General features: G+C 37.5%; 1 protein-coding gene across 1 annotated transcript in view; it reads left to right on the top strand.

Annotated features, from left to right (window-relative positions):
- Positions 1-19,299, top strand: part of AHI1 (Abelson helper integration site 1) — a 203,861-nt gene that overhangs the window by 28,653 nt on the left and 155,909 nt on the right. Inside the window, exons 8-12 of the mRNA XM_047102438.1 lie at positions 2-97; positions 4,704-4,889; positions 6,249-6,401; positions 10,816-10,948; positions 14,635-14,758. Coding sequence (XP_046958394.1) covers positions 2-97; positions 4,704-4,889; positions 6,249-6,401; positions 10,816-10,948; positions 14,635-14,758 — 692 coding nt within the window. The remainder of the gene's footprint in view (position 1; positions 98-4,703; positions 4,890-6,248; positions 6,402-10,815; positions 10,949-14,634; positions 14,759-19,299) is intronic.

A 19,299-nucleotide genomic window follows, 5' to 3' on the forward strand; every position in this document is an offset into this window, starting at 1 on the left:
GATTCTTGATTTCTTAAGCATGGATGAAATTAAGAATAACTCTGAAATTCAAAGTCAAGAATGTGGCTTTCGGAAAATTGCCTGGGCATTTCTCAAGGTATGTTTTTCACCCATTTTAAATGCTTTAAAAATCATCTTCAAATCTGATTGGCTACATTTCCCCAAGTCACTTTGCTTTCATATAGGGAGTTGTGATGTGAGGCAAGATTGCAGTGGAGAAGAATTGTTAATTCAAGCTTAGAGCATACTCATTCAGATTCTTAAATATTCATTGAGCATGTAGTATGTGCCAGATACACTATTTGGTTCTGAGTATGTAGTATTGAAAAAGATACTGTCTGTGTGCCAGCAACTTTTCTAGTCAGTGAAAAAGAAGATAAACTCCTTGACCTTGTAGATTTCATTTTCTAGCAAGAAAAGGAGATATAAAACAATTGATGATACAATTTATCATTCCTTGCAATTTTTGTAAATACTGTGTGGAGGTCACAGAAAGGTTTCCTAAAGAAGAGAGGTTGAACCTGAGTATTAGCTAGATGGTGGCAGTGGGAGAGAGAGTTGTAGGTAGGTAGAAGGTACCATATATGCAGTGACCCTGATGTTGGGAGGAGCAGGATGTACTCAGATAACCAAAAGGCCGCTGATTTTGGAGGACAGAGACTGAGGGTGGAAATGGTGTCTGAAAAGATTGCTGACGTAGACAGAGTCTTGATTATGCAAGGTCTTTGAAGCCATTATAGGAACAGAAAGCCATTATGGAATTTATTCTAAAGAGCAACAGGAAGCCATTATAGGATTTTAAACAAAGGGGTAAAATAATTTGATTTATGTTTTCGAAAGATTATTTTGCTTGGTGGAGGATGATTTGAGAGGGTACAGATATATGTACTGGAAGATTAAGGTTAAAAATTGTTAACAGTAATCTAGGTAGGAAATGATGGTGTCTTTTGAGTGTTTCAACAGACATAAAAGACATGGATAGGTTGGTTTTTACAAAAGGGGAATTTTATAATTTTATATTTTATATAATTTATATATATTATATATAAATTCATGTAAATTTATATATTATATATAAATCATAATTTATATAATTTATAAGGTTAAAAATTCTTTTATTCCTGGTATCCTCTATTTCTAACTTCAAATATAAATGAGTTACAAAACATCTTGAAATTAACCTATTTTGTACACTTTATAAAACTTTTCCATTTTTGCATCCATCCATTCAATAAAGCTTTAAGTGTCTGTGAAATGCCAGGCACTCTGCTGAATACAGAGCATTCATAGATAAATTAGACATTGTCCTTACCCTCCAGTTCAGTCTCTGTATAAACATATTACTTGGGCACCTGGGTGTCTCAGTCGGTTAAGTGTCCAACTTCAGCTCAGGTCATGTCACGGTTTGTGGGTTTGAGCCCCACGTCAGGCTCCGTGCTGACAGCTCAGAGCTGGAGCCTGCTTCAGATTCTGTGTCTCCCTGTCTCTCTGTCCCTCCCCTGCTTGTGCTCTGTCTCTCTGTCTCTCAGCAATAAATAAATGTTAAAAAAAAAATTTTAAAACCATATTACTTATGTGATTATGTGCTATAGAGTGGATGGTGTGAAAACCCAGGTAAGGCACTTAATCCTCATTGGGGGTTATAGAGAGTCTTTAGAAGAGGTATAGTCTGACTGCCTGCTATAAGGCAGCCAGATTGGCTGTGGGAGGAAGTTATTCTAAAGTGGACTTAGGAATCAGTTGGTCCAATGCACCTTCTAAAATCACCCTTTTGTAACGTGTTAAAACCTTTTTATATCCCTCCCCCCAAACTGATTTAGAGTGAAAAATAATGCAAAAGCCAAAACAAATAAAAAAAGGTTACTTTCACATAGTAAATACTGTCATTGTGTGGTCTTACTAGAAAGTACTTTCGTTCCTTTTATGCTAATTTTTGTGCAGAACTACAGTATTTACTACGAACTGCACTTGGGAAACAATAATGTCTCATAGCCTTTCCCTTTAAGTGTCACATAGGTTTTTATTTATCCATTTTACGCCATTGGCAGAAATGGCAAATCAGGAATTCTCTCCTCTCCACCCCCTATAAAGGGTAAAGTATTCTATGTATTTCCTGTATTATAACACTTATGTATTCCCTTCATTAGATTGTAAGTTTTTCAAAATCACCAGGAACTTCCTTTTGGCAAATTTGTTGAATATGTTTTAGTCCTTATTTTACCATATCTCTTTGCATTTGACATACTACTCTCTTGAAAATCTCTCTTGCATAATTACCACTAGCTCCCAGCCTATTAGTGGTACACAGAAAGTGTATGGTGAATGTCTATTGAGAAAATGAACAAATGTATGGAAACAGTGACTAGGAAAAATCCATCTTTGAAAGTAGCATGGATTAAGTTAAAATTTAAATGTGTTAATACCTATACCATTGGTTCCAGGAATGTCCTAGGATATTGTAAAGTTATACAGGGGTTCAAATAAACCCAAAGGACCCTTATCCAGATACAAATTCTCAGTTAAAGGTACTTTCAATTCATTTAGCACATATATATTACCATTCTTTTAAATTTAATAAAGCTTTATTTATCCAAGTTCTACTAATAGCAGGATGTTGGCTGGATTGTAGTCATTTACTCATGCTAATCATCATACTAGTGTAAACTAGATTGCCTGGTGGGTATTAAAACAACCTATAGGAAAGTTTCATTTAGAATCTGGGGAATGATATCTCCTTAAAATATTATTCCCTTATGATAAGCTTAAGACAGGAGTAGGATTTGTGAAGGGAGTCTTGAGAGCTTACTATTTAATTACTGAACAACTCTATCACTCTATTGAAACTGTTGTTTACCCCTATATATCATAACATCAACTCTCAGCTTACGACCTCCATTGACTTTACATTCTTCCCTAGAAGGCTAGGGATGCGATGGGCTATATTTTTGTCAGCTCTGTTTCTTTATTGATGCTTCATTCTTGAACAGACTACAATCTGGATTTTGTTTCAGCTAGCATACATCTCCAAATGAATCAGTGACTTCTTTTTGCCACATTATTGAGTGAACACTTTAGGTTTTTTTAATCACACCTATGTGTGTTTGATCCATCAGTCTCTCGAACCTCTGTTTTCTTGGTTTCCTTCATTTTCCCTGTACTCATCCTTCAGTTTCCGGCATGGTCTTCCACTTACCTCTTTAATGTCACTCCTACTCATAGTTTCAGCTTTGATCTGCCTTTCTTAGACCCACTTTTCTTGCTTCTGCCTCACATTTCAGACATTTCAACTTGGATGACCCATAAATACCTAGACTCCTACAGTCTGAACATTCTACCTATATTCTTTACCTCTTCTGTATCTGCTACTTCAGTTGATAGTGTTGCCATCAGCCCAGTCTCCCACGTTTACAGCCTTAGAGCCACACTGTTCATTTTGGTAGCCACAAATCACGTGTGGCTATTAGAATTCAAATTAATTAATTAAAATTAAATATAATTAAAAATTGAGTTCCACAGTTGTGCTAGCCACACTTCAAGTGCTCGATAGCCATAGATGACTAGTGTATGTTGTATTGAGGACCACAAATGTAGAATAGTCCTATCATCACAGAAAGTTCTGTTGGACAGCACTACCTTTGAGTTTTTCTTGAATCTTCCCTTTTTCTCCTTTCCAAGTTGCAGCAGTCAGGAACAGCTACTCAGTATATTCCCTGCACCCAGTCCCTGTTCTCTTAGTTTGTCACCTTCATGTTCTGTCTGAACTGCTGCAAAAGTTCCAAACTGTTTCTACTCCTAATTTGTAGAGGACACAACGGCTAACAAAGACATTTTCTGGGGCGCCTGAGTGGCTCAATTGGTTCAGCGTCTGACTCTTGATTTTGGCTCAGGTCATGATCTCAGGGTTCATGAGATTGAGCCCTGTGTTGGGCTCTGCGCTGACAGTGTGGAGCCTGCATGGGATTCTCTCCCCTGCTCAGGTTCTCTATCTCTGTCTCTCTCTCTCTCTCTCTCTCTCTCTCTCTCAAAATAAACAAACTTAAAAAAAAAAGAAAACAGACATCTTCAACTTAGAGTCATGGTCTGGTAAAAGAGGACCTATTTTGAGTTGGTAAGATTTTTATTTTTCCTCATAAGCATCTCCATTTACTTAAGTATAAGTTGTTTTAATAAGTTTTTTTATTGAATAAACTTTTTTAAGAAGGTAGATTAAAATATTTTTTAATGTAATGAATGCCTTTATGTTAATTACTCTTTGAAAATGATTTTGACTTTTTGAAAATTAAAACATTAAAATGTTCCCATTAAAAAACTGATACAAACAAATGGAAAATTTGTTTCTGTGTTTAAATAATACACGTTTTAATTTTATCATTGTTATTACAAACAAAGGTGTTTTGATCACCTCCTTTGTGCAAAGTAACATCTGGCACAGTAATGTAAGTGCTTTACCAACAGCCTGAATTTGTACGTGCCAGACGGCTATCAAGAAAATATGTAAAAAGTTGTTTGGGTTACCTTTTGCTGAGATGATCTGGAATTGTGTTTAACCAATTCAGTATTCTTTGCTTTATATCTCTAAGGAATTTCATCATGCCATATTAATCTTTTTTTTTCCTTCAATGAGTTTTTGACTTGTACTATTGCTTTACTGGATATATTTATTTTCAGTGAAAGTAATATTTTATATGAATTTTTATTTTAAGCTTCTCGGAGCCAATGGAAATGTAAACATCAATTCAAAACTTCGTTTGCAGCTGTATTACCCACCTACTAAGCCTCGATACCAATTAAATGTTGTTGAGGTTTTTGAATGGTGGTCAAAACACCCAAGAAATTGGTACCCATCAACATTGTACGTAACTGTAAGAGGACTGAAAGTTCCAGAATGTGTAAGTTAATAGCACATATAAATATATGTTCTCCATTGTTGAAATTAAATGGTAACATTTTCCATTTCTAGAAAGATAAGGTCTCTAAAATTATTTTAATTGATTTCTGGAATATAAAAGTACTTTCAACAGCTATGTATTAAGCCTATGCTAGCTTATATTTTAAAAGATACTTAAATGGCGGTGCCTGGGTGGCTCAGTCAGTTGAGCATGCAACTCTTGATTTTTGCTGAAGTCATCTCAGGGTCATAGGATCAAACCCCACATTGGGCTCTGTGTTGGGTATGGAGCCTGCTTAAGATCCTCTCTCTTCCTCTAGACCTCTCCCTCTTCCCCCTCCCCAGTTTGTGTGCCCTCTCTTGCTCTCATTCTCTCAAAAAAAAAAAAAAAAAAAAAGGCACTTAAACGAATTTTTTAGTACTAAATAAAAGTTTCAGTGTTAGGAGAATTTTTAAAAATAATATTCATTTTTAAAAATTAAACATAAAAAATGATATGAAGTAGGAGTTGACCAATATTTTCTGTAAAGGACCAAATAGTTAATATTTTAGACTTTGTAGGTCATATAGTTTTTGTTGGAACTACTTTGTCTTTGTAGCATAAAAGTAGGTACATAACACATATGTAGGCAATGCTAACAGATGGGTATGGATGTGTTCCAGTAAAACTTTATTGACAAAAACAGCAAGCTAGATTTGGTCCAGGCATTTGCAGTACCATGATTTATAGGCACACTTTTCACGATATTATTCAAAGAATCAGTAAATGTTTCTGCTGCTGTTTTCCATAGATTAAAGCTATGAATGACTTTAGCAAAGAATTGGTTCTAAAACAAAATTTTTGTTTTTGTCTTATTTGCAATGAGACATTTCAGAACAGTTGGATATTTTGTAATTGATATTGTAAGTTGTGACCACAGGGTTGGTTTGCATTGATTTGAATAGAGTTAAGTCTCTTCTTAAGAAAAGCACAATTTAAAAACTTTAGGTCTTTAGGGTATCAGTTTTGCCATATTAAGGGGAGAGATACCATTGTATATCAGAGCTGTGAAATAACATCTGGTAGGTGTTGGTGAAGAGGCAAAAACAAAGGGATAGAATTATTAAAACCATTTCATGCAACCATCGGAATTGTTTTTTTCCTCCCAACTTCTAGGCTTTTTGGTTTTATAGAACTACAATTTCAAGTTCCCTTCATCTTATTTAGAATAATGTACATAAAAGTAGAATGTTTTTCTGAATTACATTTTGAAAACATTTCCATATTGTTTGTTTCAATATTTAAAAAACCCTGTGTGCTAGAAAAGAGAAAAAGATTAAATCAATACTTAACATTTTCTCAACTTCTATACATATTTAGATAAAGCCGTCTTACCATTCTGTGGTGGCTCTTCAGGAGGAAAAAGGTAAACCAGTGCACTGTGAACGACACCACGAGCCCAGTTCATTAGATGCAGAACCTGGACTAGAAGATTCCAAGGAAGTGGTGAAGTGGAAACGACTACCTGGGCAGGTGAAGTGTTGGATTATTCTTGATTCATTTAGAGGTGTCCTTACTTAACTTTAAAAGCTCCAACAGTTCTGAGGGTAACTAGCTTGCTACTTAAAACTCTCAGATTATCCCTGTTTTTTTTACCACAATCTTGTCTTTTCATTAATTCACTTGGCAACTAATAATAGAGAGTGCATATCATGTGCTTTATGAAAGCACTATCTTGGGGCTCCTGGGTGGCTTGGTTAAGCATCCAACTTCAGCTCAGGTCATGATATTACTGTGAGTTCCAGCCCCAGGTCCGGCTCCCTGCTGTCATCACAGAGCCCGCTTCAGATCTTCTGTTCCCCTTTCTCTCTGTCCTTCCCCCTGCTCCCGCTCATGCCCTCTCTCTCAAAAATAAATAAAAGCATTTTAAAAAAATAAAAATAAAAGCACTATCTTAGGTTCTTTGTTAGGGACCTGGGTTTTTTCTATCAGTTGGCTGGAGCTGGGATAAAGAAATACCACAGACCGGGGGGGGGGGGGGGGGGGCGGCTTAAACAGCATAAGCTTACCTCCTCATAGTTCTGGAGGCTAAAGTCCCAGGGTTAAGGGTTGGTTTACTCTGAGGCCTTTCTCCTTGGCTGGCAAATGGCTGCCATCTTGCTGCCTTTTCGTGGTCTTTTCTCTGTGTGTGTTCATCCATGGTGTCTTTTCTTCTTGTGAGGACAGTAGTCTTAGTAGTTTAGGACCCCACCCTAAGAAAAACAAACAAAACCTTATTTTAATGTAATCAACTCTTTAGAGATTTTTATCTCCAAATATTATTAGAATATATATATTCTGAGTTACTAGAGTTAGGGTTTCAACTATGAATTTGGGGAGACACAGTTCAACCCATTACAGCAATAAAACAACAGATTTCTGATGTTTATAAGAAGTAGATCTCATAATGGGTTTTCTTAGTAAAATGGATTTTATTAAAAAATGGATTTTTTTAATGTGTTCATGAGATTTATTTTTTAATTCCCAGCTTCTTCCTGAATCACATTTTGATGGAGATATATATGCATGCATATTTTTCTACCACAAGTTGAGTAATATTTAAGCTTTTATTAATGTTTTCCTTTCTGGTTAGCATATTTTACAGTAGCGAGAAACATTGTTGATACAGTTTTGCAGATCTCTTACTTATTTCCACAAAGAGTGGAGTGGTTCATTCTGTACATCTGAGACATTGCCAGGTGCAGTTTATCCAAAATCTTAATTTATCCAAACATTCAATATATACATAAGAATAATTACCTTCATAGACTTTTTTACTTTCTGTATTTTGCATCACATTTGACTTTCTTTTTGAGTCCCATTTCACAGATACATCTTAAAGTCATTTTAAAATACTTTGAATATGGAACGAGTGGGTGGTCAGTCAGTTGAGTATCTGTCTCTTGATTTTGGCTCAGGTCATGATCCCAGAGTCATGGGGTTGAGCCCCATATCAGGCTCCACTCTGAATGTAGAGCCTGCTTAAGATTCTCTCTCTCTCTCTCTCTCTCTCTCTCTCCCTCTCCCTCTCCCTCTCCCTCTCCCCCCCTCCCCCTCCCCCTCCCTCCCTCCCTCCCTCCTTCTCCCCCTCCCTCTGCCCCTCTCCCTGGGTCACACTCTCTCTCTAAAATAAAAAAAATAATAAAATACTTTGAACATAATAATAATGATAGAGTAACATTAGACTGTGCCCTTGGAGACCTTCAACATTCGTTGGGGAAGCAGGAGACAGTTGCCGTGTTGTTCGCTGTCAGGTGTACTGCAGACAAGTCTTGAGGAAAGGCAGTTCTGATGGTAATTGCAGAGTGCGATTTGGGAACTGCTGGAAGTCCTGAGACCCTTTCAGGGCGTCTACAAAGTCACCTAATTTTCATAATATAATTGTAATGATTCTGATTACTTCATAATGATTTAGTTTATCTTCTTCACTTTTGTTCTCCCTTAAGTATACACTGGAGTTTTCCAGAGACTAAGTGATACGTGATAGCACAAGAGAGTGACAGCAGAAGCAATTATGAACATTTGGCTGTCTTTTATTAAGCAAGATATTAAAGAGTTTTTCAAAAGTGTGGAACAATTCATTTTATGTAGTTATTTTTCATAAAAGACTAACATCTTTATGTTGACATTTAATAGGTTAGCTATTTGTTATTTTTTTCAATGAATTAAGAAATGTTCTTTAAATTTCTCAATTGTAATTTCTAATGTGATAAATATGGTTATATCCACATAGAAGTATTTTGGGGTCTTCAAAATTCTTTAAAGACTCTGCAGCCATCCTGAAACTAAAACAATTTGAGAATTGCAGATATGAAGAAGGTGAGCTGGAGTGGTGGAAGAAGGGTTCATTCCACAGGTTGGGGGAGCTTGAAATAGACTTTAAAGGCAGCCAAGTTAGGGGTGGGTGAAGAGGGACAGGGAAGGGTGTTTCAATATGGGGGCAAAGTTGTAAATAAATGGGAATGGACCTCTTGTATTCAGGCACTCAGAAATTTGGCAGGCTGGATTGGGCACCTGGGTTGCTCAGTTGGTTAAGCATCTGACTCTTGATTTCTGCTCAGGTCATAATCTCGCAGTTCGTGGGTTTGAGCCCCACATCGGGCTCTGTGCTGACCAGAGCCTGCTTGGTCATCTCTCTCTCCCCGTCTCTCTGCCTTTCCTCTGTGCTCTCTCTTCCTCTGTCTCTCAAAATAAGTAAATAAACATTTTTAAAAAAATGGCTGGCTGGAAACCAGAGTTTGCGTAAGAGATAAAGTGGTATGATTGATTGGGCCCACGATGTAGAGTATCACTAATGGTAGCCCAATACTTGACTGTGTGGGATGTGAGAAGTAATGGAATGTTTTTGGATAGGAGAAAAGTATAATAGTACTTCATAACCATATTTTAGAACAAATTAATTCTGGCATAGCATGTTGGAGATCTTGAGGTAGGATACATCAGAATGAGAGAGACCCACTTCAAGGCAGTTGTAGTCATTAATGTGTGAGGGGAAAAGGGTCTAACCTTGGGATAATGGTAACAAAAAGGAAAAATATGGGATAAATACAAGAGAAAGATAGAACAAAAACCAGCATAATTTAATGACAGGTAGGAAAGAAGGGAGAAGAGTCAAAGATGTGGAAGACCTTTATTATCAATTGTTCATTGAGCGCCTCTTCTAGTACAGTGCCAAACCCTGGTCATACGAAGAAAATTGTAGTAGCTTCAGTGATTTTACTTTGGTGGTGTGGCAGAGTTTTCCTCAGCCGCATCTACTGCCGGCAGCAAGTGCTTATAAAACCTCCTGATTTTTCCTTCAATTTTTATCCTCTTTTTATCACCCCTCCTTTTCTAAAATGTGTGGATGGAGAATGGAGGGCAAAGATGGGTAGCATGGTGTCCGCTACCTTGTTGACACCTAAGAAATGTCTGTTGAATATTCCACTTTCCTGGTAGCTGCATGTAATGCTGCCTGCTAATAATGCTGCTGAATCTTGGTGCTACTTGTGACGCACCTGGTACCTGTCCAGAAGGCAGACTCTTGAGCTAATAGTCTTTGACTAGGCCCAGCAAGTTGCACTTGACCCTCTGAATAATCCTTATTAACTGTATGTAGAAATAATGGTTACTTACAGGGTGCTGTGATTAACATATTAAAAGACATTTGTGAGGTAGTACCACATTCATAGCATATAGTAAGGGTCCAATATATGTTTAATTGAACTTGCAGAATAACAAGAACTAAGGCTCACGAAAGTTTGGAAGAAGTAGAATTAGGACAAATAAAAGTAGTATTTTCTACAGTAGATATTATACATGGAAAGTTTTGGGTTCGTCTGGTAATTCATAAAAATTAACGAAGAAATTTTAATAAAATTAATGAAGAAACCAGCAAGAGGTGATTGATTACTTTAAAGGACCTTTCGGAAGGCAGCCACAAATGATGATGATTTTAAGAGAGAAAAAGAGAGAAAATGAGCATTCATACATTCTGGGCTTAAGCTAGACCCTATAGGGCATTTATGGTCTCAGAATTAGTTGTGGTTCAGCAAATATCACTTATTAGGTGTCATGGAATAAAGATCTGATATGACATTTTTTTGTGCGTGGCTATATCTTTTGTGCAGTAGTGACAACTTTAGAGTACCAGATAATGGCATTATTGCTTCGCAGTTTAGGTGAATTAAGTGCTAGTACTCAATTTATTGAGTATAAATTGACTTTATTTTATGGAGAACTGATTCCCTCTTTAGGAAGTAAAATAATTTACTATAGTTTTCCATCATTCTGTTTACTTGCTTTTCTCTTTCTCTGCATCACAGTAGAGGGACTTAAAAAAAAAAAAGCTCTACCACTTAGTAATTGAATCAACAACTAGCCTTCATATTTTAATGTTTCTTATTTTTCTTAATATATGTTTTCTTAGGCTTGCCGTATTCCAAACAAGCACCTCTTCTCACTAAATGCAGGAGAACGAGGATGTTTTTGTCTTGCTTTCTCTCACAACGGAAGAATATTAGCAGCAGCCTGTGCTAGCAGGGATGGATATCCGATTATTTGTGAGTAATAATTCTGCCTGTTTAATCTGATCGAAGTCTATGTGGAGGACATTGTTTAGTTTTTAAAATTCATTGAAATCTTAATTTGAGTAATCCTCCAGTTTTTTAACAATAATTTTACAGCTTTCTATAAAATTTATGTTCAGGAGTAGAGAGAATGACCAAATGAAGGATGGTAAGTTTACTTTTAAAACATGCAGGAGGATTTTTGTAAGCATTTTCTATTTTAAAATAGAAATTTAGAAATGTGCAGGCATTAATACATCTCATGAGGAATTCTAGTCCATTATGGTCAGTTGGTAACAGTGATAATTTAAATTATGAAAGCCTTTGAATTTCATATGCATTAGAAGGGTTACATCTGGCTCAGGAGTATCTAGAGAACGACCTCTCATTATGGTAGAGAAGTCAGCAGTGGCCCAAAACCCACTCTCAAATTGCTTCTAAAAAAAATATAGAAAACCTTGTTGGGGTGCCTGAATAGCTCCATCAGTTAAGCCTCCAACACTTGATTTTTGCTTAGGTCACGATCTTATGGTTCATGAGTTCGAGCCCTATGTTGGGCTCTGCACGGACAGTGAAGAACCTGCTTGGGATTCCCTCTTCCTTTTTTCTGGAGGTGCATGCTTGTGTTCATGCACTGTCTCTATCCCTCAAAAATAAACATTTAAAAAATATAGAGAAAACCATATTAAAATTTTCTGTAACAGTAGAGATCTTTTTTAAGTGAGCATCTCTTCTAGACTTAAAGGCATTAAGTACTTTCCTTTTTTTTTCCTTTTTAAATATTTATTTATTTATTTTTGAGAGAGACAGAGCGAGTGAGGGAGGGGCAGAGAGGGAGAGAGAGAATTCCAAGCAGGCTCCACATATCAGCAGAGACCCAGGTGGGGCTTGAACCCATGGACCACGAGATCATGACCTGAGCCAAAATCAAGAGTTGATGCTTAACCAACTGAGCCACCAGGTGCCCCTACTTTGCCTTATTTCTTGCATAATTATGAAAACCAGCTTCCTCAGCAGGAAGTAACCCACTCCCTATGGGCATCTGCCCAAAGCACTAGGTAGTGTTGAACTTCCCTCAGTCTCACACAGTTTATTTCTTAGCAGATTTATTCTTTCAGCAGGGACTTCTAATTGGCTTGATTAACATTTTTTAAATAAACATTAAATGTTAAATAAATCAAATAAATATTTTTTTCATGAAATGTTAGTTAAAAAAAAAACAGATTTTTTTTGTGTAGTTTTATTATAGCCATGCTATTTTAAAAATTCATCAAAACCTATTCATGAGGGAGAAAAGATTCTTAAGAAACATACTCCAGAGTGTTAATAGTGATTTATTTTTTTCGGGCAGTGAAGGAATTATTTTCATTCTGATTTATGTTCTCAACATTTCAGTGACAAATGTTACTTTATGCTTAAAAACAACTTGTGCAAAATGCTATATAAATTTAGACGTACTTATTGCTTAAGTCTCAAAAAACAGAAGAAGAATTTGGTCTTTGGTTTTTGATTGTTTGCTTATGATGTGTCTGCTTGAAATTTATTTAGCTTGTTAGATGTGTGGATTAATGTCTTCACAAAATTGGGAAGTTTTCAGTCTTTCTTTCTTCACATTGTTCTGTCTGCTCCTTTCTATTTTTTCTCTTCTGAGACTCGTCATCTCTTTGTTGGTACACTTGGTGGTGTCCCACAGGTCCCTGCAGCTTTATTCTTTTATCTTCATTCTTTTTCTCTCTTTTCCTCAGACAGCATAATCTCAAATGACCTATCTTCAAGTTTGTTGATTTTCTGCCAGTTCAGATTTGTTATTGAGCCCCTCTAGTGAGTTGTTTATTTCCATTATTGTATTTTTCAACTCTAGAATTTTTGGGGTTTTTTATATATAATTTCTGTCCCTTTGTTGGTATTTTTTTGGTGAGAATTATTCCTAATTTCTAGGGATAGTTTTCTTTATATCTTTGAGTATATTTGTAAAAGTGGGCTTAAAGTCTTTGTCTAGAAATACTAACATCTTGGCTTCCTCTTAGACAGTTTCTGTGGACTGCCTCATTTCTTTGTATGGCCATAGTTGACTGCTTGGTTTTTCATGTCTCCCTAATTTTGTGTTGAGAAGTAGATATTATTACAGTGTGGCTGTTCAGGAAATCAGATTCCTTTCCTTCCCCCTCCTCTCTACCCACCCACCCAGGATTTGTTGTTGTCTCTGAAGTCTCTACTCACTTAACTTGGTGGTCAGCCACGGTTAGAGATTTTTAAATGTCTTGACTGAGCAGATCACCCAGCCTTTGCCAAGGGGATCTGTGTGTGCATTGGGATGTACTCTTAACATGTTGTGGTAGGCAGTTTGCAACTCTGCCATAGCCTTCACTTTATGTTTGCACAGAGCCTCCTGAGGTCAGCCAGAGTGAGAGAGGGCCTAGAGTCTTTTACTCACATGTACATGTCCTGCTAGATTCCCAGGAGTTTGTTGAAGTCCCCTATGGACATCTCATTCTCAGTGTTTTCCTTTTAAGTTTTTTGCTCAGCCTCTTCTTAGCCTCAGTTGGCATCACTGCCTCAGACAGCTATGCCACTGATTATTTCAGCGTGTACCCTAGGGTTAGGGCTGTTCGCACAGAGCATGCTCTGAGCCCAGTTAAATAAAGCCAAGCCCTGAGAATGGAGACTTTCAGGGAACTGCTAGACTGTGTTAATCGTAGTAAGTCTTGGGGATGGGGATTTGGGGGAGCTTCATACCTCTTCTGCCCCATCCTGTGGCTGCTATGCTGCTGGCTTTAAGTTGTGAGGCTATTGATTTTTAAAGCTCCTTTGGAGCTTGGGGGAAGAGAATGGGAACACGGCAAGTTAAAACACCACGAAGCTCAGGTTCTTACCAAGATTCAGCTGTTTTTCTTAAATAAATGCTCCTCATATTGTTGCAAACCTTTGTTTAATTTCTAGAGTTCTGAAAAAGTTAATTTGGATAATTTTGGCAGTGTTCTCTTTGTTTTTATCAGGGAGCAGATATTCGGAAGTCCTTCTGTTGCTATTCCGGAAGTAATTCTGTTCTGCTTAGTATTTTAAAGGGGATTTGGTTTTACCACTAGGTGGAAGTAGAGACTTGCACACTTTGTTGTTCTAAATTCAGTCATTGTCTTGGAAGATTTCATTGTGAACCTAACTTACAGGAAAACCACAATGCCTTTTAATCAGATTGGGTCTTTGTTAATTCTCTTACTAAATCATTTTAGTATTGGAAATTTTTTCTGACAATAGCACAGTTCACATTTTTTCTTCAAAGAATTAAAATTCTGTTGGAATTTAATTTTCAGTAAACTAATGCTTTATTCATGAAAGCCCAAATTATAGAATCTTTGGAGTTGCAATTTAAATGTTATTTATTATTTGATTAATGATTGTCAAAGATTATTAGAAAAATTGCTTTGAAGTGATGAGAATAAATGTTAATTGGAGCATATTGTAAAATTTTGTATGTGGAAATTCTTGTGTCTAAAGGAAATGAAAAACTGTTTTTAAGTAGACTTTGAAATCTTTTATGCTAAAATATCTTTGGTGATAATATTCTTGGAGGCAGTGCTTACCTTATGTACATACAGATTATCGTAAACTATGTATTTATGTATTACTGGATTGAGAGTCTCTGTCCTGGAAACCTACTAATTTTTGAATATTTTCATTAGTATACGAAATTCCTTCTGGACGTTTCATGAGAGAATTGTGTGGCCACCTCAATATTATTTATGATCTTTGCTGGTCACATGACGATCGCTATATCCTTACTGCCTCATCTGATGGCACCGCCAGGTTAGTATCCTTGAGAAGTACTTCTTCTGTACGTTGCTTGCCGTCAAGGAAAGTAACTAATGCATCAGTTATGTTTGGATGATCAAGCGACTATCAGAGATGCATCCTACAGACTGATTAGATGAGTCGTAGTGCAAAATTTTTTTCCTGAAGATGTTTTTGTTAAGTGTATTAGGTAATGTATAATACTTTTGGTCTCAGTGTCTTTCAGTGATCATTATATACACTGTTTGATTAATACTTTGACATAAGGTTATTAAACAATTGATATTTTCCCCAAAATATAAGCTCTTAATGGTAGGGGTCTGTCTTCACTGTTAGCTCTATGCAGGGGCCAGGCCATAGTGCTGCACTATATGTGGTACAGGGCCAGTAAGGTTTCCTCTGCTCTCCAAAAATATGGCATTTCTATGAAATTTTTCCTAGGACAAAAATGGCATAAAATGAAGAAGTAATTACTGTTAATGTATATGGAAAAGTTTTTGAGTGTTCCCAGACCTAAAAATAGCCTCTTGGACTTTTCTGATACCAAAGGACATGTCTTGCTAATGGATGCACACAATAAACTGGGATAAAGCGGAGATGTTCACAGATACAGTTCAGAGCTAGAGCAGCTCAATGTGGAGATGCTGAGTGTGGTTTCCAGGGAAGAGCTTGACGGTGCTACTTGCTGCTTGGGGTGTGTGCTGCCTCTGTAAGGGCTCACTGCAAAACAGATGCTGAACCCTAGTTTTGCTTTTCTCCTTTTTTCATCAAAGCAAAAATTCTCTTCAGCTGTCTTTGGGTTAGTGAAAACAAACCAAAAAGTACTAACACAGGTCTTAGGCAAAAGCAAAGTGGTATAATGCAGACTTTCGAAAAGCAGGGGATACTTGTAAGTGAATATGCACCTCATGTTTTAAGAGTTTTCTAGATTGTCAGTATTTGCATTTTTCAGAATGTCAGTCATGAAATAATCTAACCCCTTCCAACCTAATAAGTATCACAGTAGCATTTTTAAAAACTACTTTGTGAAGTGCCATTGACACTGTTTTAGCTGCTTGCTCTACCTTGCATGTAATATAAATGTATTATTAGGCAGCTTTTCAGAATGCCTTTATAGATGTCATTTAATTTGATTCCAACAAATGTAGGTGGGTGCATATAAACATTTATTATTTCTTTTTTTTTCCATTCTCAGAACTTTATTTAAGATTAGAGTTGAGCAGTGTGGCCTTTTCTTTGGAATTGCAATGCACTTTCCAAACACCCTTCATTTTAATGGGATTCTGGCTGATAATCACTGAGGTTCTTTTTTTTTTTTTTTTTTTTTTGCTGTTTTTTTTTTAAATTTTTTTTTTAATTTTTTAAAATTTACATCCAAGTTAGTTAGCATATAGTGCAACAATGATTTCAGGAGTAGATTCCTTAGTGCCCCTTACCCATTTAGCCCATCCCCCCCCACAACCCCTCCAGTAACCCTCAGTTTGTTCTCCATATTTATGAGTCTCTTCTATTCAGTCCCCCTCCCTGTTTTTATATTATTTTTGTTTCCTTCCCTTATGTTCATCTGTTTTGTCTCTTAAAGTCCTCATATGAGTGAAATCATATGATTTTTGTCTTCTCTGACTAACTTAGCATAATACCCTCCAGTTCCATCGACATAGTTGCAAATGGCAAGATTTCATTCTTTTTGATTGCCAAGTAATACTTCATTGTGTATATATACCACATCTTCTTTATCCATGCATCCATCGGTGGACATTTGGGCTCTTTCCATACTTTGGCTATTGTTGATAGTGCTGCTATAAACATGGGGGTGCATGTGTCCCTTTGAAACAGCACACCTGTATTCCTTGGATAAATGCCTAGTAGTGCAATTGCTGGGTCGTAGGGTAGTTCTATTTTTTGTTTTTTGAGGAACCTCCATACTGTTTTCCAGAATGGCTGCACCAGCTTGCATTCCCAACACTTACTCTTTCTATACACTAAGAAGCTGATACTTGGAGCAGTTCGCGATCCCCTCTGACTTCACTCTTCTGCTTCCTGCTTTTCTAACACACTTTGTAGCAGATACTCCTTGCGTCTGGATCCCTTCTTTTACTAGTCTTATCAGCTTCCTTTTTAATATAAGATGTCTAATTGATTAAGATGTTATCATTACTGTTTACTTTATATTTAAATGCAAAAGATAGTAATTGGTGAGCATTGGTTTCCTTCCCTGTGTAGCTGGGAACCTGCTATGCGTCCCTCCTTATGTTATCCTCCACAACCTGTGGTCTGCTTGTTTTCTCGGCATAGCCATTCTGTCTGATGCCAGGTTGTACTAGAGAACAGTTTATAACCCTGCCAGGCCTGACTGGATTTGTAAGTCTTAAAATCACTTGAGCTCTCATCTCAGCTGCACAATCCTTTTCCTTATCAAAATTCAGCTGTTTCCCCTCATTTCTCTGGCGGCATATCCAGGTCTCACGGCACTTCAGGTTCTGTACACTGAGTCACATCTTCCCACTTTCATTAGCTGAATGCCTTCAGCTTACAGTGAAATGAAGCCAGACACGCACTTCCTGTATTTCCCCCTGGTTTTCCACCCAGTGTCTGTCAGTGTACCCATCTTTATCTCTGTCTGCTGCCTTAACAAAAATGTGAATAAAGACACTTTTTTCCGGCCACTCTTTGATCTATGCTTTTAATCTCAGTCCTTCAGTCTGCAGCTCTGTTTCCTACCTCTTGTCTCTTCACTATCTTCCTGTCTATTGACTTTGTCCTGTCATCCTAAAAATACGTTCACATCTTCTTATCTTAAGAAATCTTTTTCTCAGCTCTTTCTCCTTTCCAGACTACCACATTATTTTTCTTTCTACACCATCAAGGGCATTCTATGCACGTTGTCTTTACTTCAACCCAGTTAGTCTGGCTTTCACTCCCATTCTGCTAGATAAACCTTCTTCAAGAGGTCAGCAGTCACTTGCTGATTTTCAGATCCCAGGGCCAGTTTTGGTCCTTATCCTGTTTGCCTTCACTGCAGTACTTAATTATTGACCAGTCTCCAAATATTCTCAGTTAATGGTTTCCTTGACAACCTCTTCTGTTTCCTTTTTATTGTGACTCTGGCCAGTTCTCATTCCCTGCCTCCTGTTCCTCCTCCTCTGCCTATTCTCTGTAGATGTTTATCCCTGGGATCCTCTTCTTGTCATCTTCCCTGGTTTGGGGTGCTCGACCTGGTCTGTCTCGTCTTTCCCGGCTTGGAGTCTCAGTCATAGGCAGTGACTTCTAGCGCCCACTTTTTTCTGAATTGCACTTTCTGTTACACACTTCTGTCTGGACTGTCCAGTGGCACCTCAGATCAGACTTGCTGATAATCACAAAACTTTGCTTTCCTCTTTTAGTCCTCTTGTGGATTTTTTAATGGCATCCTTATCCACTTTGTCTCCTGAGCCAGGAACCCAGGGAGCCCTCATTTCTTTTTTTACTTCCCACCATTCCTCCCCGCATCCAAGCAGCGCCACGGTCTATCAGTTCACCCTTCTAAAAGGCTCACCATTCTATCACACTCTTTCTGTCCTCACTGGTGTTACCTTCATTCAGGCCCTTGCTATCTGCTCTTAAACTATTGGTGCTGAACTTTCCCACTGTTCAGTCTTTTGTTCCTCCATCTTTCCAAAACCATCTTTCATAATGCCTTGATTTTCAGAAGTCTTTGATTACCACCACCCTTTTGAAAATGTTCCAGTTCCCGGGGCGCCTGGGTGGCTCAGTTGGTTGGACATCCAACTCTTGATTTCGGCTCAGGTCAGGTTGGTGGGATCAAGCCCCATGTCAGTCTCTGTACTGACAGCATGGAACCTGCTTGGGGTTCTCTCTCTCCCTCTCTCTCTGCCCCTCCCCTGCTCACATGAGGACATGTGAACACATTTTAAAAATTGTAAAAGAAAAAGGAAAGAAAGAAAGAAAGAAAGAAAGAAAGAAAGAAAGAAAGAAAGAAAAAGAAAATATTCCAGTTCCTTAGCATGGCATAACAAGCATGTTTCTCATTGACCCTACACCCTTGTCCTGTGCACTTGCTATATGCCCTCGGCCTCACCCACACAGTCTTTTGAAATGCCCTTAGTATCTTACCCTCTTTGAAATCCCTGTGCTCTGTAGCCTTGCCTCCTCTTCCTGTGCTTAAATGCCCTTTTCCTAGCCTTCCTGCCCAACTCAGTGACTCAGCAAACATTTAAGTGCCTTTTATGAGCCACCATGGGCTCATAGTCATCATTTAAAACTCAGCTCAGATTTAACCATTTCTTGAAGACTCTTGGATTTTTCCACACAGCACATAATATGTTGCAGTACAGTATACTTTTTTTCTTTTTGTAGCTTTGAAATTTATACTGATTGAGAGCTCTTGGCATCATAAAAATATTAATGTGTAAGATTAACTGAGTGAAGAGGGAAACATTGTGACTAGAACCAAAAAGACTGAGGTTTTTGAAAGGGGTAAGGACTACTAAAAATGAATAAGCTAATGTCAAAAGGACGAGAATTAGAGTTGCTCATGCCAAGAGTGGCAGAGGGAT

Source organism: Lynx rufus, unplaced genomic scaffold (assembly GCF_022079265.1).
Source record: "Lynx rufus isolate CCGP_SWC_20201006 ecotype Redwood Valley unplaced genomic scaffold, mLynRuf1.p SCAF_6, whole genome shotgun sequence".
Classification (NCBI taxonomy): domain Eukaryota; kingdom Metazoa; phylum Chordata; class Mammalia; order Carnivora; family Felidae; genus Lynx; species Lynx rufus.